Source organism: Mauremys mutica, chromosome 7 (genome assembly GCF_020497125.1).
Source record: "Mauremys mutica isolate MM-2020 ecotype Southern chromosome 7, ASM2049712v1, whole genome shotgun sequence".
Classification (NCBI taxonomy): domain Eukaryota; kingdom Metazoa; phylum Chordata; order Testudines; family Geoemydidae; genus Mauremys; species Mauremys mutica.
Genome location: NC_059078.1, coordinates 76,571,349 through 76,599,140, shown reverse-complemented (window position 1 = coordinate 76,599,140; position 27,792 = coordinate 76,571,349). Strand labels below are relative to the sequence as shown.

At 43.1% G+C, this 27,792-nt stretch overlaps 1 protein-coding gene and 1 long non-coding RNA gene across 2 annotated transcripts in view; one reads left to right on the top strand and one right to left on the bottom strand.

The window, feature by feature from the left end:
* Positions 1-14,726, top strand: part of OPN4 (opsin 4) — a 43,525-nt gene extending 28,799 nt beyond the window's left edge. The window contains exons 5-12 of the mRNA XM_045024487.1: positions 149-320; positions 2,111-2,272; positions 5,052-5,159; positions 6,355-6,532; positions 9,383-9,535; positions 11,510-11,578; positions 13,183-13,221; positions 14,228-14,726. Coding sequence (XP_044880422.1) covers positions 149-320; positions 2,111-2,272; positions 5,052-5,159; positions 6,355-6,532; positions 9,383-9,535; positions 11,510-11,578; positions 13,183-13,221; positions 14,228-14,512 — 1,166 coding nt within the window. The 3' untranslated portion in view covers positions 14,513-14,726. The remainder of the gene's footprint in view (positions 1-148; positions 321-2,110; positions 2,273-5,051; positions 5,160-6,354; positions 6,533-9,382; positions 9,536-11,509; positions 11,579-13,182; positions 13,222-14,227) is intronic.
* On the bottom strand, positions 84-26,192 carry LOC123374465. The gene is made up of 3 exons (XR_006581111.1): positions 25,163-26,192; positions 17,248-17,333; positions 84-301 (listed from the first exon to the last, which is right to left on the bottom strand). It is a non-coding gene; the product is annotated as an uncharacterized LOC123374465 (long non-coding RNA).
* Positions 26,193-27,792: the final 1,600 nt, after the last annotated feature.

Below are 27,792 nucleotides of genomic sequence, written 5' to 3'. Positions count from 1 at the left end.
ACCATCTTCTCTCTACCAACAGAGCCAGGTTTGATCCTTTTCAAATCCCAGGGATATGCTGAATTCTTTCTTCACTTGCTCCTCCACCAGAATGTCCAATAAAAAAGTTTTCATGGCTTAGTCTTTTTTTTCCTTTCTCTCTTCCTAGGTGCTTATGTTCCTGAGGGTTTGTTGACTTCTTGTTCCTGGGACTATGTGACCTTTACCCCATCAGTCCGTGCCTATACAATGCTCCTCTTCTGCTTTGTCTTCTTCATTCCTTTGATTGCCATCATATACAGTTATGTCTTCATCTTCAAGGCTATCAAGAATACCAATGAGTGAGTTGTCAATAATCTAGGTTTTCATTCCTTGCTTAGGGGAGAGCCTTTGTTTTTTTGGGGTGTGTGTGTGTGTGTGTGTGTGTGTGTGTATACACACACACAAAAACATGCAACTCTATTTTAACAAGTTTTTTCTTTTAATGGAAATTGGTAAGAGACAAAACAGAATAGGAATAGACAGTGAATTTTCAACATGGCAAAAATTTTAAATGTGTATGGAGAGGGGTGGTCTCCAAGGTTTGCTATTTAGCCCACATTGTTTAATACATTTACTAATGATTCAGGAAAGGGTGTGACTAGAAAGGTGGGAAATCTAGCAGATGATACAAAACTATTTATGTTAGTCAAGTCTAGATAAAGTGTGAGGAACTTCAGAGAGGCCTAATAAAGCTAAATGACTGTTCAGCACACAGGCAAATGATATTCAGTGCCAGTTTCTTTGGTTTGTTTCAGCCACTTATGCCATGTATACATGGTACAAAGTGGCTTTGAAACAGACAGAGCTATCCAGGTGGGAATTTCCTTTGCATATGGGAAGCAAAGCTATTTTAGTCACTGGTCTGCACTGATTTGGCCAATCCTGTGTCAACAGAAGGACTGTGAAAGGATTCCCCTCCAAAATGTCAACTGTCTACAAGTGATGAGGTGGAAGTTGGCTATGAACTCTGTGTTAAAGAAGGTGCAGTGATGCAAGGTGCAATGTGTTAAACCAGTGATTCTCAACTGGAGGTCCACAGGGGAATTTCAGGGGTTCTGCCAAGCAGGTCTGCTCAGAGCCCTGTGCCCCGGCGTCCAGTTCTTGGAGTCCCAAGCCCCAGTACTCTGCGGGGCAGAAGCCCTGAGCCCAGATACCCCACAGGACTGAATCCCTGAGCTCAGGCGCCCTTAGCCCTGGCAGAAGCTGCACAAAGCCCTGAGCACCAGCAGAAGCTGCTCCTTGGGGCTGAAGCACCAAGCCCTGGTGTACCCCGGGGCTGAAGCTCTGAGACCCAGCACCCTGTGAGGCTGAAGCCCCAGCACAAGCCACCCCACGGGGCTGAAGCCCCAAGCCACCACCCACCCCAATGGGCAGAAGCCCCAAGCCCCCTGTCCTTTAAGCCCAAACCCTTGAGCCCTCCATCTCGTGGAGTTCCCAAGCCCCTCCCCAGCAGCCTTGAGACCCCCCTCCCCATCTGAAGCCAGAGGATTCCCCTCCCCCTCAAGCTGTGGAGTTTTTATAGCATGTTGGGGAAAAGATTGAGAACCCTTGTGTTAAACAAAGTACAACAATTTGCATCAGGAATATGTGAAATAAGAACTACTGGAGTAGCAAACCAGGGCCTGATTCTGCCATATTAACTCATGGTGAGCTATATCTTACTACAGGTTCAACCCCATTGATTTCAATGTATCTACTCATGTAACAGTGTGAGTAAAGGTGCCAAAATCTGGCCCTAAGAAGTAAAGAAATAATTTTCTCCTTCCACAGTTAGAATTATCATGCAGATTAATCTGGGTACCTGCATAATCTGAAGCCTTATTTTGGAAACATATTCCTCACATAGGCCTCCATCCTGCTCCTGCTGAAGTCAATGGGTGTTTTGCCCCTGATTATTGTGAGTGGGAGAGGGCCTCTACTGTGGAAAAGCAATTACACATAATCTACTTGGGCCGGGAGGGGGGAGGGGGCAGAGAGCTGGAGAGGGTTGGCATCTGGTTAAAGAGCAGTCCTTTGTTCTGTTTTATTAAGTTGTTTGCTCAATTTCTCCCATATATTTTGAATTGTAATTGTGGTTTATTTCCCTTAGGGCTGTTCAGAACATTGGTTCTGATGCTAATAAAGTATCCCAGAGACAGTATCAGAAGATGAAGAATGAATGGAAAATGGCCAAAATTGCCTTGATTGTCATCTTACTTTACGTCATTTCCTGGTCACCATATTCTGTTGTAGCTCTGGTGGCTTTTGCTGGGTAATTATGAATATATTAGCAAGAAAAAAAATCAGTGAGCCCAGAAGGTGTGAAATTCTAAAAGAAGCAAATTATGAAAGGCCAAGTAGTTGTCAACTCTAACATTCAACAATGGGAATGGGAAACCTTCACATATTCAGGAGTAATCCTTTGTTACACATTTGGTAAATGGCGCACATACTGGTTGTAATTTTTCTCAGTTTGATTTTTCAGCACAGAAAAGCTAATTATTGGCAATACATGAAACCATGCTAATTAATTCTAAAATGAAAGTTTCACAATGCTAAAATATTTGAACATGACCATATGGCTATTCCAGGTTGCAGATACATAGCTTGTTTTGGTTTATTTTCTCTGGGACTGATTATCCATTCACTTACACTAGTCTGATGCTGGCATAAATCCACTGGCTGCAGTGGAATTACCCCTCACTTACAACAGTGTAAGTGAGCTCAAAATCAGACCCTATATCTGGCATTACTGGCTTTAGTTCTTTTAGTGTTGCACTGAAAAGTAACAATGGATGACCTAACCTTAAATATAATTTAAACATAACCTTAAATATATTTTAAAAAATCCTGGAGTATGTTGCATTTCTTCCACCTATTTAAGTGTCAGCATTTTATACTATCTTTTTGAATAAAGATATAATGTCCATTTTTAAAAAAGTACCCATTAATTTGGACTGGTTAAGAGCAAGGGATTAGAACTCAAGACTCCTGGGTTCTATTAAGGCTCTGCCCCGATTTAATGTGTGACACTGAACAAGTCACTTAACCATCCTGTCCTCCATCTGCCTACATCTAAATAGATTGAATAACTTAAAGCACTTTGACGTTCTCAGTTCAAAGACCCTATACAAGTGCAAAATAAAATTAATACTTGCACTAACCCACCACTGCCTTACTTATAATTTTCCAGTCATCTGATGAGAAATGTGCACCTGAAACTTAACAACCAATACCGGATAAAACTGACTGTGATAGAGTTTATGAGAACCGAGGTAGGAGTTATTGGAGACATTAAGAAGCAGAAAACTGCCTTTGTCCCCTCCTTCAACCTTTTCAGTTTGGGACTGTGCCTTTTTGTTCCCCTTGGGGGGCCACTGTGGCTTCTCATGGATTAATAGATCAAGTCCCAAGGCCTTATGTTGACTTTATCTTGACAGCATTGTCACGTACAGTATAGATTACGAGACAGACCTAGAAACTGTGGGTACAGTCTTGAAGTCACTGAGGATGGCTGATCTGATAGATCAACGAAATGTGCAATAGCAAAGAATGAAACCTAATATCTACAGTAAATGCTGTGAGAGGGGAAGATGTAGCTGACATGATACATGCTCAGAAGGACTGTTGCACTCCAACCACCATAACAGAGGTGCTGTTTTTCTGGCCAGCAATGACAGAAAGTTTGTGTCACTGTTTACCTCACTGACTGCACTATTGACTAATCTTACCAAAGCATCCGTCCCCTGAAAGGTTTCTACGACCTTAAAATGGGAGACAGCATTCCAGGACATCCTGTGTTGCCAGCAAGTACTATGTTCTCCAAGGAATTCATCCTCCAGATCAATGCTCTAGGGGCAGGGCAGGACAAAAAACACACTGTGCTCTGGAAACTATCACCAGAAGTGAGTCTTAGGTTAGTGCTGGTAGGAATGCCTGCAGTCATCTGCCCCATGAAGACACTCCAATATTATCTGCTGGGGACCCATTTCCATTTGGTCACAGAACACACACTTCTCCATTGGCTGAATGTGATGGAAAACTCCATTCTAGGGATGATAAGCTGCCACCTTACTCTGCAGCCCTGTTCCTTCTTGGTGCAGCAAAGCATTGGGGCACAACAGAAAGCCACAGGCAACTTTCCCTGGGAGAGAGGGAAATGATTCTATACAGTGTGCTGCTATTCCCACTGCTGAAGGAAAGACTCACTGAGGGCCTGGCTGATGCAAGCTGACCCTGCAATATTACTGCTATTTAAGTGTAGGTTCCACTACTTTATTTTTATCAAGACAACCTGAACAGGGCCTGACCTGGTCTGTTAAAGGGGTGGTACCAGCTAGCCGCACCACAGTCAGAACTTCCACCATCTCCTCTAAACATACATGTCACATGATGAAGACCCTGCAAATGCTCAATAAAACATAAACCCACCCTCCACTATATGATTATTCTTTGACTTTGGTTCCCAGCTTTGGGTAGGTAAAGTCGAAGTGTGGGTGGGAAGCTGATTTATCAGGCACTCTCGTGTTAGCTGCTTTTCATGCAACACCCTTTTCCCTTATTCAGCACACCTGTTAAATGCCTTACAGCTCTTTTCTGACCAATTTACATCACCATCTGGGTCATTAATGAATTTAGCCCATACACTCCAAAGGAACAGCACTTGCTTATTCCAGGCTGAACTTGTCCCATGGTCTTTACCCTAGTGTAAACAATTTGGGATTAGCTTGTAGCCTGCTTAAGCCACAACCATGAGTAGTATATGGTGCACAGCAGCACTTGTAAAGAGGAGCACCAAAGAGACTGTGACCCCATGAAGCACAGTCTGGCACTGATTCTTGAATAAAATGGGTATGAAATCCCATATGCTAGGTTGACAGAATGTCGGTCCTGCTCCTTGCCCCTCTTATTTCATCTTACTCTCCTGGGGGAGGAGGAAGGGAGGGAGAGCGGCAGCAGTAAAAAGCAGTCCCTGCACTCTGTAACTAATTTTTGTTTTTTTACAGTGTGCTGACTGTGCAGTAAAAAATAACAACTTTGCATTTCTTTAGGTATTCCCATCTCCTGACACCCTTTATGAACACCGTACCAGCTGTGATTGCCAAAGCTTCTGCCATCCACAACCCCATCATTTATGCCATAACTCATCCCAAATACAGGTAAGGTTGCTCTCTTCAAACACAAATAACATAGCAAAGAAAACCAAGTCTATCTCTGATAAAACTTTCACTGATTCATTGAAATCCCTTTGTATGCTAGTGTCTGAGCTCTGCCTCATCTGCGTGTTTTACCTTTATGCTGTTTTTTTACCTCTGCAAGGTGCATGAAGCCAAAAAAGAAAACAGAAAAAGCAGTTCTGAATGCCCTATAAATGTCAGTGAAGTTTGTACTCAGAACAAATTACCGTGCAGATGGGAGCTAGAGACATTTATGGAAGGGTGATAGCTGTACTCATTGATCTGATAAAGGGTAGGGACCTTCCCTGGCTAAAAAAACAAGTTTTATGGTGTTTTGCTTGAAATATTTCCTTGGGAGATGTACCCATTTGTCAATGTTGCAAATAACAGTTTGTCAAGTTACCCAAACCAATGAGAGATGGAGTTTGGTAAATGGCTCCATTTCTTTCATGTGTTGTGGGCTTCCTGTTCCTCCTTCATGCTTCCATTGTTCAGGCATCGAATAATTGGTTATTAGTTGTAACATCCAGGTCAACCCCAGGTCAAGTTCAGATGAGGGATATGTGATGTGAACAAGCATGGCTAAGCCATGCAATATTACTTCTCTCCTTTCAAAAGCATTCTGGGAACTATGGGGTGGGGAAAAGAGCAGTGTGGTAAAAATGATCCCTCCCACCCCATCTGGAAAGAACAGTTTGCTTTAGAGTTTATACCACCACACCGATACTACGTGAGCAGGAGGAAGTTAAAATAGCTGCTTAAGGAGAGATTAAAATAATTCTCTATGCGGTAATTCTGCTTTCAGTTTAAATGGCCAGGAGCTTTATTTTTATCCCAGTTAGTCTTTAATCAGATAAAACATTTTAGTAACTGGTTTCAGTGAAAAAATTACATTTTAATATTCTTATCCCTGCCCAGCAATGTCGGTAGTAAATTTTGACTCAACAGAATGCTGTAAAGCACTCATGTCTCATTTCTTTAAAATTATCTTGTAGAGCAGTTGCACACAAAGCAGTATCTGAAATTTGGGAAACTTTAACTACTGTACCCAGTAACTTTTCAGTCTATGCATCATGTGTCTGTCTGAATAAATTTAATGTTTATGGTGAGTGCCTTTTTGTGCTGGCAGCTTTATTTAGGCAGAGGGAATTGATTGGTTCTATTTTTTATCCACTAGAATGGCCATTGCAAAGTATGTGCCGTGCCTTCGACCCCTGCTAAGAGTTTCTCGTAAAGACTCCAGGTCTTGCAGCAGGTATCTCTCAACCAGACGATCCACTATTACCAGCCAGTCTGAGATAAGTGGACTGCAGAAAGGAAAGAGATGGCAAGCCTCTCTCTCAGACAGTGAATCAGTAAGGAAAACCCTTCAGATATGTTTGTTTTTTAAAAGCAAGTAAATAATTTTCACATAGCATCCTTCAAAGTGATAGGTAGATTAGATGAAAAGATGCATTATGGTGCTAGGTACAAAGGCTCTCTTGGAGGGGGATAATTGTTTGGGGATAAAGCAGAATTTTAAAAAGGAAGATAAAGTTTAAAAGCAGGATGCAAATAATGTAGATATTCTTACAGGTTTGTGACACTTATGGGAGAATGGAAAGATGCACTACTAGGAAGACAAAAAGTGAATGGGACTTAGCGTGTGCTGCTTCAGTGACCACAGATCTGGAACTTGGACACTTAAAAGTGAGACTGCAGTCCCCAAGTAGTGCTTGGAGGGAGGCAAGGTTGTAAAGAAAGAGCCAATGTGCTTTCTGAACATGAAATGAGCTGCATTTAGAAACAGATTATTTGGCAGATATAGACAGATCAACAAAATCCATCATAGAATAATTTTTCCAGAAGACCTCAAAAGCTCACTGCTGCCAAACTAAGTATTGCCAAAGGTTGTTTCTGCATGGTAGCCAGAAGCAGGTCAGATTTCTGGAGTCCACATCTCTTTCTAGGTTACTAATGGCACATTAGTGTTCTATTTTCAACCATTTTTATACGATTCCTAAAATGGAAAAATGTCATTATGTTCTATGTGAGTGTTCATGTTTTCAAGCTAATATCCTTTCAGTTGATGTAGTTAAGCTTTGAATTCTGACAGTTACTTTTAACTGTGATTTTTTTTTCAACTTTTTTAATGTTGTACTTCTGACTTATCAAGCCAATCAATATTAAACCCATCAAGCTAAAAGACATTGTTCAACTTGAATGTTTTGAAATCCACTAACAGTTTCTGGCAAAACACACTTTAAATGTTGAATTTTTAAAAAAGAAATACTCCTTCAAAACTATTAGTATGCTTTCCTGCTCCCCTTCTCTACTACCCTGCTGATATAAGGAGTTTTCAGCAAGGGAGAAATCTAAGGCCCGCATTCTGCAACCAGATTTGCCCAGTCAGACACTTGCAGTCATGTAGATTGAAGTCTGGTTACTTAGGGAAAACAGTGAAACTGACAAACTGCTGTCAGATTCTCAAAGTATATAAATTTCAAAGCATCAATAACCTTAGGTCTGCTTTGGAACTATAGAAGATACAAAATTTTCAAACAGAAATGTTATCTCCCCCCAGGCTGGGTCCTTTAAATTGTTAAGTTGAACACATCATACCTCGATTTCATTAGGAATTCTGACTCATCACTAATTTAGTAGGAAGTTGAAGCTTGTCACACATACCTTTCTCTAAATACTGACATTCGAGGGGAAAGTAGGGTCTGACTTTAAGACATAATTTGGCCAAATATTGTTTTTGACAACTTTTTCTTTAATTAATATGTTTGATCATCACATGCAAAACCATGAAACCAGGAGTTTCCTTTCCCCAGACATGTACAATGCAAAAAGGCAGAGCAAAAACATATTTTGTGCCCAGGCTGGTCAATCAAGTTATAATTGGCTCTAATTTAGCACCCCCACAAACAGTTAAATTCTCTATCTACAACTTACTTGCACTCAAAAGGATGCAATTTTTTTCATGCCTTTGAAAAATCTCAAGGAAAATAATTTCCAAACAGATCTTTGCAGTAGAAAGTGGCCAACTACAGCCGTACAAGTAGAGTCTGGCTTTACAAAACAAAACTAACTCATTTCATAGCCAACTGATCCAATGCAGGTGGTGATCATTACATTCATTGTATATGTAAAATATGAAGTATAGAATGTGTGATGTTTCACTATTAGGGTAAAAACAGAACAAAACTGGTGACAGAACCAAAAAGACATTGAGGCAAATTCAGCTCTGTCGGAAGCAGAGGCAAATTCTGTAGAAATCAGCGGAATCATTTCAGGGCTGACCTTCCTCTAGATGAGTCTGTATCCTTTTGATAAAAACGTATATCAAGGTTTTTATGCAATTTTGAACAATAGTGCTATGAAAAGGTCTCTTATGTGTCTACTCTTTTTTATTCTAACATGTACCCATTTAAAAGGACATTGTCAAGATATTTTAAAACCTATTTTCTCACAATTGCTTATAACAACTTCCTAGAGCTTGGGAGTGAAATCTGTGTTCTAACTAGTGTTACCCTTTATCAATATTTGGTTTGTTGTTGTAGGGCTACTCACTGCTTCTGAATGCTTGCTATATACACTTTTCTTTCTTTGTTTTCTTAAAATACACTCTCTCTTGCTCTCCCAATATAAGGAACAATTAGAGCGGATAGAAAACAAGAATTTCTGTCTCGTAAGAAAATTCTGATATTTTGACATTTTTTTCCAAAAAATCAAATCTTTTCACGGAATGAAAAACTCCAAAACATTTTTCAGTTGTGAAATGTCAAAACATTTTGATTGACATTAATCTCTGCTTCCACCTGAGCTGCTGTGATGCCTCATGGGAGTTGTAATTCTGGGTCCCTCATACCCCAATTCTCATAGGGTGCTGCTTCCTGGCTGGACTACATTTCTCTATACCCACACCATGGAAGTTTCAAAAAAACTGACAGGAAAACTTGATCAAAATTTTTCAACCAGCCCTAGAAAAATATGTAGACCAAGTTTTAGGCTTTCCAACCTTTACAGTATTGCTTGCACTATTCTAAAACCTTTTGGGTGTATGATGTTGTATATAATCAGCTGTCTTCTTTGAAATATCTTTCTTATGGTCTTTCCCCTTTATGAATCATGTCCATGCAAAATGTAACTTCATGTTATTGGCCAGAGTAACCGGACCCAAAGGCAACCTAAAGTGCTTGTTTCCGTTGTATTCATTGCAGGGCTGGACTGATACAGAAGTTGATGTCGTTAGTGTCATCTCCAGACCAGTCAGTAAACAGCTTTCCTATGAAATAGGCAAATACGCTGTTGAAACCAGTGACACAAAAGCCAAATCTAAACTGAAAAGCCATGATTCTGGGATTTTTGAAAAGGTAATATATGCTGTGCACCATCCAAGCCCTCAAACAGCCAACGAGTTAACAAATCTGCATATTTTTTCATAATTAGAATAGAGAAATAGAAAGGTAGGACTGGAAGGAACCTCAAGAAATGATCAAGTCCAGCCCCCTGCACTGAGGTAGGATCAGGTAAACCTAGACCATCCCTCACAAGTATTTGTCTAACCTGTTCTTAAACCTCCAATGATGGCGATGACACAACTTCCCTTGGAAGCACAGGTACCGACTCCAGGGGTGCTCCCAGCGCCTTCCATCTGCCACAATCAGCTGTTCAGAGGTGCATAGGAGGTGCTGGGGGAGAGGGGAAGGGGGCAAAATGGGGCAGGAAGAGGCAATGCAGAATGGGCGCAGTTAAGAGGTGGGGTGCGGATGGGAGCTTGGGGGAAGGTGTAGAGTGGGGGCGGGGTCGAGTTGGGGTCCAGCACCCCGGGGAAATCACAAAGTCAACACCTCTGCTTGGAAGCCTATTCCAGATCTTAATTACTCTTATAGTTAGTTTTTCCTAATATCTAACCTAAATCTCCCTTGCTGCAGATTAAGCCCATTACTTCCTGTCCTACCTTTAGTGGACATGAAAAACAATTGATCCCCATCCTCTTTATAACAGACCTTAACATATTTGAAGATTGTTATTAGGTTTCCCCTCACTATTTTCTCAAGATTAAACTTGCCCAGATTTTTAAACTTTTCTTCATAGGGGAAGGTTTCTAGACCGTTTATCATTTTTGTTGCTCTCCTCTGGACTCTCCAGTTTGGCCAGATTGTTCCTGCAGTGTGACACCCAGAACTGGACACAATACTCCAGCTGAGGCCTCACCAGTGCCGAGTAGAGCAGGACAATTACCTCCTGTGTCTTGCATATGACACTCCTGTAATATACCCCAGAATTATGATAGCCTTTTTTGCAACTGCATCATACTGTTGACTCATATTCAATTTGTGATTCACTATAACCCCAGTCCTTTTCAGCACTACTGCCACCTAGAACAGTGGTTTTCAAAGCCTGTCCACTGCTTGTTCAGGGAAAGCCCCTGGCGGGCCAGGCCTGTTTATTTACCTGCCGCATCTGCAGGTTCGGCCGATTGTGGCTCCCACTGGCCGCGGTTCACCGCTGCAGGCCAATGGGGGCTGTGGGAAGCGGCGCGGGCCGAGGGATGTGCTGGCCGCCCTTCCCGCAACCCCCATTGGCCTGGAGCGGCGAACCACGGCCAGTGGGAGCCACGATCAGGCGAACCTGCGGATGCAGCAGGTAAACAAACCGGCCCGGCCCACCAGGGGCTTTCCCTGAACAAGCGGCAGACAGGCTTTGAGAACCACTGACCTAGAAAGTTATTCCTCAGTTTGTAGTTGTGCATTCGATTTTTTTCATTCCTAAGTATAGTACTTTGCACTTATCTTTATTTAATATCATCTTGATTTCAATAATGAGGGTTCCTACATAGTGGGGGGAAATAACCCTAAGGGTTAACTTTATGTGGTTAAGACACTTTATAGCTTGAAGTGATATGAATGTGATGAGTAATGACCTTGAGGCTGTAAAAGGTCCTCAGCTTTCTATTTTCAGCACTGGTTCATTTTCCAGTTGTCTTTGTTACATTTGCAAGAGGCAGAGGAGGCAGGATGTTTTGTTCTTTGCTTCTGATCATCTTGTATTTCTGTTTTTAAACTGTCATTTGTTGCTTATTCATCATGTGTTCTGAAGTGTCTAAATTACTTATAATGAACACACTTTTTATGCTACATAGTCATATATTGTAACTAATTAACTGAGATGGAGGCTAGAAATACAAAATAACACTGTCCTTTGTAGTTCACGATATTTCAGTCCTTCAGTTTCCTCCTCCCCTTGGCCCCCGTGCTTCTTGTATTTCACATGCCACTTGGTGTCGAATATTGCGACATGCCTGTGTGTCATGTATGAGCTTTTTGTTCTTGTTTATCTTTTAGACTTCTGAAGATGCCGATGACATTTCCATGGTGGAGCTGAATGTCAGAGAGTCCATTTCCTCTCCTGTTGTAAGTATTATTTTCGTATTTGTCAGGAGTTGAATTGAGGAAAGAAAGCAGTGATTCTTTTCTAATCTCTGAACACAGACTAAGCTCTGCCCCCCTCCAGTTGACTGTGCAAGATATGATCATAAGTAAGGCTGTGAGTTTGTCACAGAGGTCACAGATTCTGTGACTTCTGCAGTGGCCAGTACACCTGGCCTGGGGGCAGCTCAGGCAGCCCCTGCACCAGTCGCACCGACCGCTGCTGGAGCAGTCTCAGGCCACTGCTCCCCCATCCCCTAGCAGGAGTTTGGGTGTGGGAGGGGGCAGGGGGTTGGGGCATAGGACGGGGTGAGGCAGGATCTGGGCGGTGCTTACCTCAGGGGGCTTCCCGGAAGCAGCGACATCCCCCTCACTCAGCTCTTAGACAGAGGCATGGCCAGGCAGCTCCGCACACTGCCTCCGCCTGCAGGCACTGCCTCCGCAGCTGTCATTGACCGCAGTTCCCGGACAGTGGGAGCTGTGAAGCTGGCGCTCTGGGTGGAGGCAGCGCACAGAGCTGCCTAGGAGCTGAGCGAGGGGGATGTCCCCGCAGAGCCAGGTAGGGAGCCTTCCAGCCCTGCCTCCCCCCAGCACCAGCAGGATCCCGGGCCGCGCGCTGCTTCTCACCCCCCTCCCCGCACCAGTGAGGTTCCCATCTAGGCTGTGTGCTGCTGGCCCCCCCTCAGTACCCGATTTAGTCCGGGGTAAATAGTAGAAGTCATGGACCTCACTGGGCTCCTCACTAGTGCTTAGAAGCCCTGATCAGGATTGGATCCCCTTTGTGTTAGGTTCTGTATGAACACATATTGTAGCAAGATGAGGTTCCTGCTCCGAAGAACTTAGTCTAAAATGCTAAACAACTAAGCTAATTGTAAAATAGTTTATTAATTAAATGTTAAACAGGATCGCTGTTGGACTATCAATTGAAGATAAAGTATACTGTATAAGCCTTAATTATATCTTGAAACAAGTAAGATGAATGAGGAAGAAAAGAGTTCTCCTGATGAACTTAAGTGGAAATCATGACTCTAAAACTTGACTGTGCCCTTACTGCTGTCCAAGCCATAAAGTGTCAGCAAGAGTGCAAAGGAAAATGGAAGGAGGATCCTGAACTCATAAAAATCCTAGAAAATGTTATAGAAAATATAGCCTTGTTTGTCGCTTAGATTATTTAAGCAAAAACTGAAAAAAAAAATCATATCCTACAACAGTTAATGCTGTATTTGAGGTCATAACTGTAGCATACTATGACAGGTTTTGCAAGGGTAGTTTTGAAACATCAGGTGCTTATCTTTTTTCCTATCCAAGATGGATCATGCTGGAGAAAGGAAATAGTATGCAAGAGATTTATTTACTTTTGTGCATTTAAGATAAGGGCATAGTAGTCCTGTTGTGTCTTTTGCTTTAATAGCAGACACTTCTTTTCCAACCCCATTAAGAAAGAAAAAATATTTCCTGACTCTTGTTTTGTAGAGGATTTGCTTTGGAGTAAGGTATTTCTTCCTACAAAGAAGTCAATATTCCACAGTCACTGAATATTGCTGTAGAAAAGAGAGCTGTTAACCTTTTGTTACTCTTTGTTTGTGTAGGCCCTGCCATCTGGAATCTATAGCCTTGAGGAAATGCAAGTAAGTGGTTTTGGGATGGGGTTGTGTGTGTGATTTTTTTTTATATATACTTTTATAACTTGGGAGAGCACCAACCTTTTGAGCAGTCCCATACTAATGTATTCTCATCTGATGACAATGCTGTGGCACAGCAATAATTTTTTAACACATCCCATGAGTGGATTAACTCTAATCCATCTGCCCTAAATCCAGCTAGGTGGGGAAAAAAAGAGGGTAGACTTATTGGCAGAAATCAGCATTTGAGAGTAAATCTGTGTTATCTTTAATCTGCACTGTGAATGCTAACACACGTGCCTGAAGTAGGTCTTTTCATAGTTAGTAGTAATTTTTACCATTCTCTCTACAGCTTGATGAAGATGATATTCTAACACCCTTCTTTTCTTGGTCCTTCACTAGTCTCATCCAGGATATTCCATTGCTGAATTAATTCTATTCACCTTTCCACTGTTTCCTCTCTTACTTCATTGTTTACTTCACTATTTGGTGTCTCATTTCAAGGCTTCCATGCTGTGGTTCACTTTGGTCTAGCTTTTATCATCTCTTACCCTGATAATGCCTCAATTGCCATCTGATTTGATTAGATTTTTGTAGGGAAGTAACCATCTATTTTCTGGAATTCATGTGTACTTCTAGCTTTACCGGACCCTTATACTGGCTTCTTTGCACTATTGTTCACAGAGGCATGTGCTATGATTAACCTGAACCTTCATCAGAGTACTGGAGAATGTGCCTGAAGTATCAAAGTGTTAAGGAATGTAAGCTCTGTGCTTTGATATATTAGTTTGTTTAGTAAGATATTTCTCAGAAGTGACTCCTGGGATACATCAAAAAAGTTTCTAGGTCAAATTCTTTCCTATTCATATAAGATTTGTTTTGGTTTAGCCGTGGCGATTGTCAGAGAGCTTGTCCAAATGTTTGTCACTTTCCTTTTTAGTGGACTGTTGCAATCTGATCATCTTGCAGACATCTGTGTTTTACATGTCTCTTAAATCCTTGCATGCTTAAGACAGGTGAGGGCCTGAATGGCACTGGACTACGAAAAGGAGACTCTCACTCAAGACTATCTGCAGCCCAGATACCCAGCATTATAATAACATACAGCAATGTCCAGGGAATAGAACAGCCTTCTGAATACACCTCTGGCCTCGGGTTCCCTGAGAACAGTAGCCACAACCAGGATAAGGACTACAGTAGCCAACCAGACAGACGGTACCAGGGTGTTGCCTTAGCCAGTATCACAGGAGGAACCACAGATCAACTGAGCGCAGAAGACCTTCCAAAACTGCTCTGATCCATGGAAAGTCACCATTCCTATAGTGACACAACACAAGATAAGCCAAGGGTAAAAAGAAGAAGCTGAACCAGCATCTGAGCTCTCTCCAGTGGTTGGTTTCTTGTTTTAGCTCTTGTGTTAGAACAAGTATATTATTTCTCCACAATCTAGATTATGACATTACTCTTTTCACTTGGATTTCTGTTCAGGAATTAGCAACTATTGCATGAACACCACCTTCAGTCACAGTATATGCAGGCTTCATGATAAGCCTTAATTCTTTGGGGGTTAAGATTCAGATAATGATCTTTGTTCAGTGCCAGATCTCAGCTGCAGTCACTATACCAGAAAGGAACACTTTTAGAAGGTAAATTATAGAGTTGAGAGTATTTGGAGAAACTTACAGTACCTGGTAGGAAAGGTTTCTTATTTTTGTTAAAGCTCTCTAAGTAGACCATATTTAAGTGCAATATCAGTGCTCCACTCCCTTCTTAGTTCCATGCTTTTTTCTCAAACTCTTATACGGTTTTGTTAAAAAGCAATGCATTTAAACAGCAGTTTGAGGTCTCAGATCATTCTCCTTATCTCAAAGAAGGGAAATCATTTTCAAGTGTGGCCCACACTCCCTTTCCTTCCTGTCTTCCTTCTGTGTCAGTTATTAAGGGACCAGTCCAATACTGGCTGAACTCACTTGCCTCAGAACAATATGAAAGATTCTGGACACTAATGAGCTTCAGTCACCATGTTTCAAGGGTGGGGCAGCTGTAATTAAATGTCTTATTGGTAAAGAGCTGCTGCTGGCTCAGAAAGGTACTCTATTAAGAAACTCTTTCAAAATTAACTTAGAGCTCAGTGCACTCTGGTTCTGATTTTTCTATTATGAGGGGAAAGGAGGGTTTGGCACCCAACCCCAGGCACCCACAAAACATGGGATCCCCATTACCTCAGCATTTAATCATGCTTCTTACCTCTTCTGGACAGCAACAGTCAGGGCCTCCTCCAAACTCTAGCTATCCCTGCTACTCAATACGTGTGTGTGTGTCTGTCTGTCTGTCTGGCCGTCTCTCAGCACACAGGAAGGAAATAGTTGTCTGTAGTAATAATTTATGCTGGCCTTCCCCTGTGGATCTTTCTAGGGTGTCAGGTAAAGGGGCAGAATCCAGATGAAATCTATGGAGTCAATATTCTGAGAAGACTTAGGACTGGTCTACACTACAGAGTTACACTGACAAAAGGCAGCTTACGTCGACCTAACTCTGTAAGCATCAACACTAAAATGTAGCTCTCACCGATGTAAATCACCCACTACATCAAATTAATAAATCCACCTCCGTGAAAGGCATAGCACTTAAGTTGATATAGGTAAGGCGACACAGGGTCAATGTAGACACTGCATTACTTACATTGCCGTTGGCTGTCAGCCCCACGGTGGGGTGGTGGTGGTGGCTCCAGCTGTGAGCCCTGTGTAGGGCTCACAGTTTGGGCTATCAATCCCCAGCAGCAGGACTCCAGCTGTGAATGCCCCACAAAGCCAAGTCGGTGAAAACGCTCCTGGTGAGGATGCACACCACCACCGGGGGGAGGGGAGTGGAAATAGTGTGGACATGAAAAACCTCAGTAATTACTGCACTGGCTATATGTCGACCTAACTAAGGTCGACTTCATTTTGTAGTGTAGACTTGCCCTTAGGTAGGGGGAAGCATTCTGCAGAGATGGTACTTATATTTTGAGCACCACTAAGTCTGGATCTGTGAGGGCTGATTCCCCTCTGAGCACGTTGGTGGCAAAAACAAAGTGGGTCTTATTTACTTGAATGCCTCTTTTCACCAATCTGGTATAATAAAGGGCCTTAAAGTGAGTGTAAATGTAATTCCAGAGTGGTGTAAAGAAGCCTTAAGATAAATAATGTAAATATAATGTAAATCACGTCCTAGGAATGTTGATTTGAAACAAACCTTTTGAGATTTGCCCATCTCTAATTATAACCTGTGTTTGTAACATGACCATAACTTCTGCAAAAGCCAAGTGTGACATCACAGATAGAACTGTGAAATCAGGCAGGGAACAAACTGCAGGAGGAAATAAACTATTCAGAAACCAAGATGTTTTCATGTAAATGAAATCAAGGAAATTAGAGATGGAAAAGATCTATCATAACTCCTTCACCATTAACCTGCCCGGGCAGGATATTGTCCCCAGATAGAGCACATAACAGATATTAAATTGATAGAACAGATACTGTTAGTTATAAAGAACAGGGAAAGAGGGTGAAAAAAGGATATTGTATCCTAACAAAAGGTGTGTTGGAAAAATTCCCATCAACTATAAACAGTTCTTTAAGACCTATTGTTAACGCTATAAAAATTATTTTAAACACAGAAGGTCTGATTCACCCCTTCTTTCCCACTTGTGTAGCCATTTACTTTTGTACAAAATAGGTGTCAAATGCTACCGAATGATTATGCTCCACTCACACTGGTGGGAGTTTTGCACCCACTTCTTATAGGCGTAAATGAGGTGCAAAGCAATGGTGAAATCATGCACAGAGTCTATTAAGAAAACGTTCAAAGCTCATATACGTTCTATTGTGTATTAATAAGAGGCATGAGAATGCCCTATGTGCCACTAAATCTATCCTCATCACGTCTTACGGTTTTATTCCTCTGTAACATACATGGAGATAATACTTGGCACTGTATTGCATTGCCTGATGCTCTGGTCAAACTTTGCTTATAGAATATATAAAAGAATACCTCCATGACTGGGAAAGCCTTCTGAATCTGCAGCATGTTGTTCTCTGTTTCCTTCTGCTCAGCATGTACCAGAGATTATTCTGCATCTATAAAAAAAAACTACAGCTGTTAGCACTTGTCTGCTTACAAAGGCATTGAAATGTGTGTATTAATTAGTGAAGCATTAGCAAAGCATTTCAAGTCTCTCCTGTAAAGTCCTGTTTCCATGAAATCCAGTCCAGCTCCCCCACTGCTCCCAAAACTATGGAAATCATTCATGGCAAAGACTAGTAAATTCACTTCATCTATTTTCCTCGGTCAAGAGTGCTGTAACCCCCACCAGCATTTGGAATAAATAAATAATTAGTTCACATTTCATCTCATTTGAGTGGCTTTATATGTGTCCCTTATCCCTGGCCTAGCAGCCATTATTTTTGCTTTACTGTCTCTTTATACTTCCTTAAAGTGGACAACCGAGTGGATTAAAATGACTTAGGGTTGAGATGATTTGAGTTTCAGTGAAAGTTGGCTGCCCAGTGTGATTTGCACTGGAAAGTGGACCTGTTGTTTTACATGTGTGTGTTTCAGAGATTGGGGATGTAAAACAGAACTATAATGAAGCAGAGGCACTTCCCTTTGGACTTTTGTGCTGTAACAGGTATTCTGAGGCCAGTCTATTGTCAAGGGAATCTGTGGGTTGTGCTATGAGTTCGAGTTAATTCTTGCATGAACTTTGCACCTCCAAAGAGTTGAATTCAAATTCTGGCTTTGGTCACAAGTGAAAATGTGTTTGATGGTCTCTTCTATTCATGCACATCACAAAATCACTATGCAATCTGTTACAATTCATCATGATTGGCAGTTCCCACTAAGGAGAACCTGAGGACTGGAAAAGCAGGAGGCTATTGCAGGTCAGGACTGAAGTGCATTTGCACAGCTGCAAAAGATGCTTACAGGCAGATAACCAGCACTGTACTCAGTTGTAGCCCAGATTCTTAGTCTCTTGCTCTCATAGGCTTCAAACTCACTTTCCTTAAGAAAAATACCTAGCTTTTATTATTATGATGGAAACTGTTTTGCAACCACTACTGTAATGAGAGCTGCAGCAACTGCTATAATTAACAAATTATTACATTATTATTTTGGTGGCTGGCCACAAATATCTCAGTGGTGGTCTTTTAACCGCAAGCGCAAGGGTTCAATGTAATAGGGGATCCTAGTACTAGCAGCCTTCTGTTAGAAATAGGTTTATATAAAAGAAACTTTAAAATAAGAAATGTATGAATTCCCTTAATTTTTCTATTATTTCTTTATGAAGCTCTTAGTTGAGGGCTTTATGTCAGCATATCTATATTCTTGTAAATACTGTGGATTAAATATATCCCTGGTAATTCCATTCAAGTCAATGAAGTTTCTCCAGAAGTGAATTTGTCCCTGCGATTCCACTGTGCTGTGCTAGAAGTACAGTCGGGCCTTGTTTACACTAGGAAAATCTTTCTTCAGTGATTCAGCTCCAGTAGTTCTGCCAATGGGAAGGGTTCTAGTACAGACACAGTGCAGAATTTCTTAGCGCTATGTCCTTTAAGAAGGAGGTGGCTAACACTCACAACTGCACCTGCACAGAAAGGCTTTTGTGTCTTCCAAGTGTAGATGCTCCCTGACTGTGTATATACAGGTGAGGCTCCCATGATACTTGCTATCTGTGCTGGCATTATTGTTGGGTGGCACATTTACTTATTGGCTATAATTTTGGCACAGTATTGTGGGGGGTTTTCTGCCCTTGTACAGCCAATGCATCAATGGTTGAGACTGAGAGGAGGGAGATTCAGCTCCCAGATGAGGCAAACTTTGTTTCAGTTTTTAAAAGCATACAGCACATAGACATTAAATGTTGAACATGTCTGTGCTCTCTTTTGGGAGAAGCACAAAGATGGCAGCTGTGAACGGTCCCTAATTAAGAAGGTTGGGATGCAGGGAATGCCTTCTTATGCCCTCCCCTTGCTTGGACACCTGGGCTGTGGCTGGCCACAAGCTATCTAATCTTTGATCAGACAAACACAGAAACTTACAACAGAAAGGGAAGGGGTAAGGTCCCTGAATAAAAAGATGCAAAATGAATGCTGTCTATGAAGCATATCTGGGCCTGATCCAAAATCTGTTTGAGTTGATGGAAAGACTCCAGTTGACTTTGCATGGTTATGGATTAGGCCCTAAATGTGTTTGTAAAACCTAAGCAAACAGAGTGGTCTTAGGCTCAGCTTTAATTTTGACAATTTCCTTGCTTTGGTCTAGATTTCACACAAAATTAACATTGTAAGCAAAAGCTGATATTGTGTCTTATTACCATTGTTTGTTACGGATTGGGATGTGATCTTTTGTTTGTTACAGTTTATCATAAGGAAAAAACTGACTTGCAATAGCATAACAAGTTGTAGAAACTTCTGAAGAAGAACAGAGGAGTTCATGTTGTGAAACAAACCCACACAGCAGAAGACAGGAACTTCACAATTACAAATGAAATTCCTGTTAACTTTACAAAACCAGCTTCCACTGGGTAAATTTAAGCCAGGCTCTTCTTTGTACCTACATTCTGGATTTGTCCAGTAGTTGTGGGGATTGTTTCATAATGATGAGGTTCTTTTCATGCAAATTTTATTAGGTGAATTTGCCTTTTCTTACATGTAATTTGTGAGCTAATGATCAATATTGTCATGATTTCAGTAAATAACTATATGTGTGTGTATATATAATTGCTTAATAAAATGTGTAAACTTGATGCATAATTATGTAAAAAATCATTAGGAACCCATGCTGAAAAATTATATGCATTTAGTATATAGTTCTGGCTGTGGACTCTGTGCATGCAAAATGAAAGCTGCCTAGTTCTTAGAGAGAGAACAGAATATATGTAAAATATATGTAAAATGTGAATTTTTGTTTGGTAACTGAGGCTGCATCATTGTGTAGCACAAAATCCATCATGCATAACTTCAAAAGGGACATTTCATTACAGCAATGATTAGTCATGTGGCAGTTTCAAACATTTTGTTCCAATCACTGTATATTTTCAGTGTTTAGAGTGAAGAACTGACAATCCAAACCATACATGCAGGAACGTGCCTTAAAAGGTGGAACATGAATTGCCTATGCATCTAATGTGGCAGCAATTGCTGTGAAACAAAGTAAAGACCAGTACTGCGAATGCTTGCAGAACAGGGCCGGCTCTAGACCCCAGCGCGCCAAGCAGGCGCGTGGGGCGGCCCTTTCCCGGGGGGGCGGCATTTGGCTCCGGTGGACCTGCCGCAGGCATGACTGCGGCGGGTCCCCTCTTCCCGCGGCTCCGGTTGAGCTCCCGCAGGCATGCCTGCGGCAGGTCCGCTTGTCCCGGGCTCCAGTGGACCTGCCGCAGGCATGCCTGCGGGAGCTCAACCGGAGCCGCGGGGAGAGGGGACCCGCCGCGGGACCAGGAAAGGGCGGCGCAGCGCACCGCGCTGCTTGGGGCAGCCTACTTTCTAGAGCCGCCCCTGTTGCAGAAGCACCTAACTATAAGCCTGTGAGCAGAACAATGGATTTCAATGTGGCTTCTTATGTGCACAAAGCTAACTACATGCATGAATATTTGCATGATTCATCCCTACAACTAAACTAGGTTGAGGGGTTATACAGGGCTAGGGTTCCTGTTCTCTTAGCTCAAGAACAGCAATACAGTGTGGTTTAATTTTTTAATTTTGTGAAATTTTATTCTTAGCCTAATATTTCTGATGACAAACTGGAGCATGGTGTTATTTACCTCCTAAATTATAAATCCTTCAAAATAGAGGCTCATATTGAAAGCATAAGCACTCTTGCTGCAGCCTGAACTGTAAAAAGGAAAGGCTACCGTATTTGTTTTCAACGGCATTCACTTCAGTGAAAGCCGGTAACAAACATCTACTGCAAGAAGGAAAGATAATCTTGTAGTAAACATACAGGAGTGGGTGTCAGGATGTCTGGGTTCTATTTCTAGCTTTGCCACAGACTTTGTATATGACATTCAGCAAGTCACTTTACCTTGATGCTCTCAGTTTTTCCATATGTAAAATGGGGATAATACCTACTTCACAAGGATGGTGTGACACTACATTCACTGATCCTTTGATGGAAATGCAAACTTATCTCATTGTTTAGTTATCAATATTTCACACACACACTGCAAAAACCAGTACATATGAATAAGGGATGTGTAATAACTTTTTCCACAGACTGGGAAATTCAAACAATACTGTCAAGATTTAATTAAGTTGTCAACTCAAGATGCAATGTATGTATGTGTTGTGTATACTAGAAAACATTTTAATGCTAAAATGCGGTTTAACACTATGTATCATAATTCTGTACATTGTTTGAAGTGGCTTGTGTATAATGTATTTATTGGACAAACTGTATATTAAAAATATCAGACCAAGTTCTGCTCCATTTTACATAGGTAAAAGAGAGCAAAAATTGACTGGGAAAGGGGCCAGAAACAGAGCTTAAGGTAAGTAGAAAATAACCTGAAAGTAGTTACAACAGACCAATGGGGCAAATGTTAGAGAGCAGGCACATGTTTACTTGATGGCCCACTTAACTATTATTGGCCTTTACACAGTGAAGTTCCTAGATAAACATTGTGGTTGCTCAGGACCAGGCCCTATATCTATTTAAACAATGACTTTCTGTGATATTACACTATACGGATTGTGAATTTAACTGCAGGTACATGTGAGGGCCATGTTCTTTCTGTATTCATTTCTTTAACACGCATTTGATTTGATATTTTTTGTGTGTCCAAAACACACCGAAAGCAAGGAATATGAAAAGGGGGAGAAGAGAGAATGGAGTAGCAAGGATGGTAAAGCAAGAGAAAGGACAGAAGCACCGATATAAAGCAATAGCTTTTAGGAAGGTGATCACAGTAATTGGGAGGCTAACGGAAAGCTCAACCTGCTGATTTTTTAATCACTCTAAGACATAAGACACTCATTGCTTTTGGGATGATGAGGCCAATCCCAAAAACCAGCACTGTGTACTGGTGCAAGGACTATAAATGAGAAAAAGAGGAGGAAATAATCAGATCGTTCACTCGTGAAATCATTAGCTTTTGAAGGGCAGCCATGATATCCAGGACCTAAGGGAAAGGTGCTACACTGATTACTATTGCGCACACAAATGTCAAGAAAAGGAGGAAACCTCATAATCCTAATGAGAAAGTGGTTACAAGCCAGAGATTCAGAAGAAAGTTAAGTTTAAATAGATTCTGCTGTGGAAGGGAATCCAGTGACATGCTAGGGACCTGCCTAGGTTTGGGTTTTCACTCACAGGACCAAATACTCTTCTCAGGCATGTGCATGTAAATTGTAACTCCACTGAATTCAGTGGATTTCAACAGGGGTCATGGAAATCAGAATTTAGTCTCTAGATTGACAGGTGTTGGGTGTAGTGTGAAGTCTCAGGCCTTGATAGCAAGAAAAGCAAAGGAGGGGTTTGACTCCTTTGACTGGTTAATGAACACCACGGCTAGATACCATAAGCATTCCCATCCACAGTGAAAAATGGTGGCTTCAGCGCCAAGACTGAAGAGGGATGAGGGTTTTTTTGTTGTTGTTTTTTTTTAAATGCTGCTTTACCACCTGTAGCAGTTGGAACATCACAGCTCCTTCACAAGGCTGTCCCAGTGGAAATGAAGCATGTGCACTTTTTTTAATGGAGGTGTCAAGCTATCGCCATATCTGTGAATGGGATCATCTGAAATATAGGTATGGCAGGTTGTTAAATTATGATAAAAGAGTCTGAGAAAAAGTCATTGTAGCTGTGCTGCTCAGTTAGTTAGCAGCGGAGCATAAATAGAAGGCAGTATTTTCTAGTAGTTAGGATGCAGGCCATTAAGGAGTTCTTGATACTATAAGTGAATCTGTCCACAATGCAGTGTGTGACTTTGAGGAAGTTAATTAGGACTCAGTCCAGCTTCCACTTCAAGCAAGCGGAGTTGGACTGGGCCCTTTACCCTGTGTGCTACTGTTTCCCATGCTGTTAAATGGGCATAAAGCTAAAGACATTTGCCTTGCACGCTATAGACCTGCTTCCCAGAAGCAGGCTATATAAGTGCCAAAGTATCAGTATGAAATCCATATTACTTACATAGAGGGTGATACATAAAGTATAACCCTTCACATGGGGGGATGCATCTCATTGTTTAAGTATCGGTAATATTTTCCCGCTGAATTGCCCTATATTTTGTGTATATTACACCTACATCAAGACCCCTTGATTTGCCTTAAAAAAAAAAAGTGACCTACAACCATTTAAAAATATTCTTTTGTTTTAGCTGCTTTTCAGTTTGAGGAATACAAGCAATTTCCCCTACATGTGGTCACACTTGGATGCCTTTTTTTGCATGTAAATAAATGGAAGCCAGGTTTGAAATCATCCTTAAAGTGCTTTTATAAAATATTAACTCTTTGCTGTTGTCTGCTGCTGAAGTATTTGGGCTACAGGAGTATATAGCAGCATTTTTAGAGGCTATAGATATATCCTCTCAAGAGAGCTAATGTTCCTGAATCACTAGATAAAAAACAAATCTTTCTGTGAGCTGAGAAAGAAGCAGCCCCATTGTGGTTAAGTTGCTGCCTGTGACACAATGAAGTGCAATGTGATATTCATTGTGTAGATTTCCCCTTCCAAACCCACTCCCCCAAAAAAGCGAGTTACTGGTCTTTTAGGCCCTGGATTATTATGTACAGTCAGGTGACAAATAAGTTTTATGAAGTTTTATTTACAAAAATCTTTCCTTAGAGCACTGTAGGGCCCATTCATTTCTATTGGAAGAATTTTAAAAAATGGAAAAAGCGATCTCATGTATTGAAGACACTCACATTACAAACTCCATTTCAATAAAACTACACCTGTTTTAATTCTACTTGCATTTACACCTGTCACTTTAAAGGGTGACTGCAAAGAGTTAAAGGAAAGGGGAACATTACAATTTGGGACACTAACACTGCACCATGGCACAATGACTGCAAACCAGAAGGGAGTTCTGAACAAATAGCAATATGTACAGAAATCTGTCTTTTCCCTTTCCTGTTATAGACTGTTATCAGCAAAGGATCTCAGAGTTACCACTTTTCTTCTTGATTTCTCCCAGACCCTTCTACCAGATCATAACACTTTCCACATGTGTAGAAGGCCAGGGCATGTCTTTACACAGAGGCACCTATTGAAGCCACGGCATGAGTTAGAATATGCCACGTGGCATCATTCCCTTAGTGTGGCCAGTCCACCCCCTGTAGGGGAAAGCATCCCTCCAAAGCTGAAGCTGCTTTATTTCTGCTGGGTGATGGCACAGAAGGAAGTTGTTATATCAGGTCTTACTGTGAGCTACCTCAATTCATCCCTGCTAAAGAAAAATGGTAAACAGTCTTCCTGAAGAGGCAGCAAACTCAGCAACATCCCTGCATCTTTGGAGGCCATAGCTTCACCTGCACTCAGCTGGAAAGTTTTCTCCTGCACTCCCTCCCCCAAATTGTAACTGAACTCTCCTCCACCCTTTTTCTCTCTCACGTGTTTGGTATCACCAATATTTGGAGCATCCTTTTCCCCTCCTCACATGGGTTTGATCCTGGATTCCTGCTTAGCAGCTGGTTCCACTAAAGTAACTCCTCACGGTACCAAATACACAGGGCCATTCTCCCTTGAGAAAGTCAATGACAATACTACTACTGACAAGGAAGTTAAAGTCAGTACAGAGGACAATAAAGTAAAAACCACTAACAAAGGAATATCACTCCAAAAAACAATAGTATAACAAGGTTGGGATGGGGTTGTCTTTATTGGCAACAGGAAAGTAGGATTGGAGGAAGGAAGGGGTTAAGGTTAATTTACAATTAATAAATATTTAGAAATAAGCTGAATTCCCTACCTCCTCACATTCACAAACTCCTTCAAACCTCAGCTCCCTCCCTTGCATCTTCCAAAACTAGATGATACAGCTGAATTTGCATGTCCTGGGATGGAGGGTTGCAGCAGTATGGCCAGTTTAAACAAAAGTCACCTTACTTTTTCTTCTCTCTTTGATGAGGTAGAGTCCTCTCCTAAACCCAAAGCAGGCTCACTGGTTTCCATGGTCTCAAATGCTCCTAGCTCTCCATAGTCAGTGCCAGATCAGCAATGGATGCAGTGCTGGAGTTGCTGATCCATGCGGTTAGAGTCTCAGAGCCATGCAAATGCCCACTTTGGGGGAATTTAGCAGGGACTCCCTGAGCTGTGCTGTGTCTCAGCTTCCAAAAAAAGGCTCTTTTTCTTGGGACGCTAGTCACTGCAGTGATGGAGCTGCCTAATCCATACAGCTGAAGTCACAGAATAGTGCAAAAACTCCCTTTTGGGGGAGAGGGGCATCAGCAGGAACTCCCTGAGCTACACTCTGCCTCTCCTAGTTTTTCTTTTTCTTTCTTTCTTTCTTTCTTTCTTTCTTCAAATTTCCTTCTCTTTCAGCCAAGCTCAGCTGTCCCCTCTCCTGTTAACATGCTGGGGCTGTGCAGCCCTGACTTGTCATTAGTGTAGCCGACTGCCTGTCCACTTCAAGCTCCCTAATTGGCCCCAATGGGGGTTTCTGGTTCCTTCTGTCCCCACCCTTGACTCCAAGCCTGCTGCAGGCCAGGGGGCGTGTCAGAGGCCTCTGGTAGCCATCTTGGTTGTAGTCTTTGGGCTAGGCCCCCCCTGGAGGCTGAGCCCAGAGCTGGGAATCCCCAAGTGAGAGTTACATCCCCTTTCTGGGGCCCTCAGGAGTTCCCGTGTGTGCGGGGTGGAGACTAACCTAGCCTGCTAGAAGCAGACAGAGAAGAGGAGAGAGGGGGAAAAACCAAACAGGCTGCTGGCAAGCTGGGGGAGAGAGCGCCACCGGCTCTGTGGCAGAAGGTACGTCTCTGCCTTTAAGTTTCTCCCTGAGCTCCAAGGAGGTGAGACCCAAGCCCCGTTCTTTAGCTTTTGGCATCCACACCTTTAATTTAACAAGAAACTAAGTGGGGAGGGATTTATCGAAAAGTCACCCACTTCTCCCTTTCTCTGCACGTGTCTCCTCAAAGCCTGGCACCACAGGTCATGCTGGTCAGCAGTGGCCGCAGCGCACCAGCGGCAGGGGGACATGGACTTTGAGAGGACCAGGGCCGCCCAGAGGGGGGGGCAAAGGGGGCGATTTGCCCCGGGCCCCAGGCTCCGCAGGGGCCCCCAAGAGAACAGCGGAGGCTCCCGCCTCCGCCCTTCTCCTGGAGCCTCAGCGCATCAAGCGCCGAGTCTCCGCCAGGGCCCCTGAGCCCCGCCCAGAGCCGCATCGTCAAGGGGCGGGGCTGGGAGCTCTGGGCTGAGCTCGGCTCCCTCCGCTCGGCGTGGAGCTCCCAGCCCCGCCCCCTCACCACGCGGCTCTGAGCGGGACGGAGCTCAGGCCCCGCCGGCTACACGCTGCGGCTGTTCCGGCGAGGCGCTGAGACTCCGGGCGAGGAGGGAGCCGGGGGTAAGAGGCTGGGGCCGGGGCGGGGGGGAAGCGGGACCCGCCGCCGAAGCGCAGCCCGGTCTTCGGCGGCGGGGGGCCCCTTCCGTTCCGGGACCCGCCGCCAAAGTGCCCCGAAGACCCGCGGCGGGGCCCCCCCGCCGCTGAATTACCGCCGAAGACCGGGCTGCACTTCAGCGGCGGGTCCCGCTTCGGCAGTAATTCGGCGGCGGGGGGGCCCCTGCCGCGGGTCTTCGGGGCACTTCGGCGGCGGGTCCCGGAACGGAAGGGCCCCCCGCCGCCGAAGACCCCGGGCCCCCGGAATCCTCTGGGTGGCCCTGGAGAGGACACGTGAGCATTAGAAGTAAAGCTGCCTTTTGATTGGGAGGTTTGTTCACTAGGGGCTTCATCTTGCAGCATTCAAGTCCATAGTAGGTTTTCCATTGACTTGAATGGAAGCAGACTAAGCCCTTTCTGAGCTATGTTGTTTCCCATCTCCGACTGCCATTTGCTCCTCCATTAATTTGGGGTGAGAAATCCTGCCCAGAACTCTTATGAGAACCCATAATCTTACTGAACCTGTCTAATGGATGGCTCCCAAATTGCAGGATGAGGGCATGAGGACCTGAAGGGGATGCACTGAAGGGCCAGTGTTAACAGGGGGCTCTGTCCAGCAGAGGAAGTGGCCAGTTCTCTGTGCAGGCTCCCTACCTGTCTTGCTCCCCTACTGGCACAGTTATCAACTGGCTCCTCTGCTGGGGAGGCTGGCAGGGACTCTGCAAGCAGGGAGCAGACTGTATGCTGTGAGTATTGTCAAACAGAACCCCCTCCTGACTCCAGTCCCTGGCCATTCTGCATGGCCCCAAGGACAGAGCCCCATCTGCTTCCCCTGTCAGAGTCTGCATGGGGGAAGTGTATGGGGCTATACTGATGGGTCAGGGTAAGGAGGGGTTTGTATCTGATAGGGGGCCAGTACTTACGGGTGTAGCCTTCTGCTCCCGACCCTTCACCATCACCCTTCACCACAACACTGCTCACTTCCCCTACACAGGGGGGAGTGAGACAGG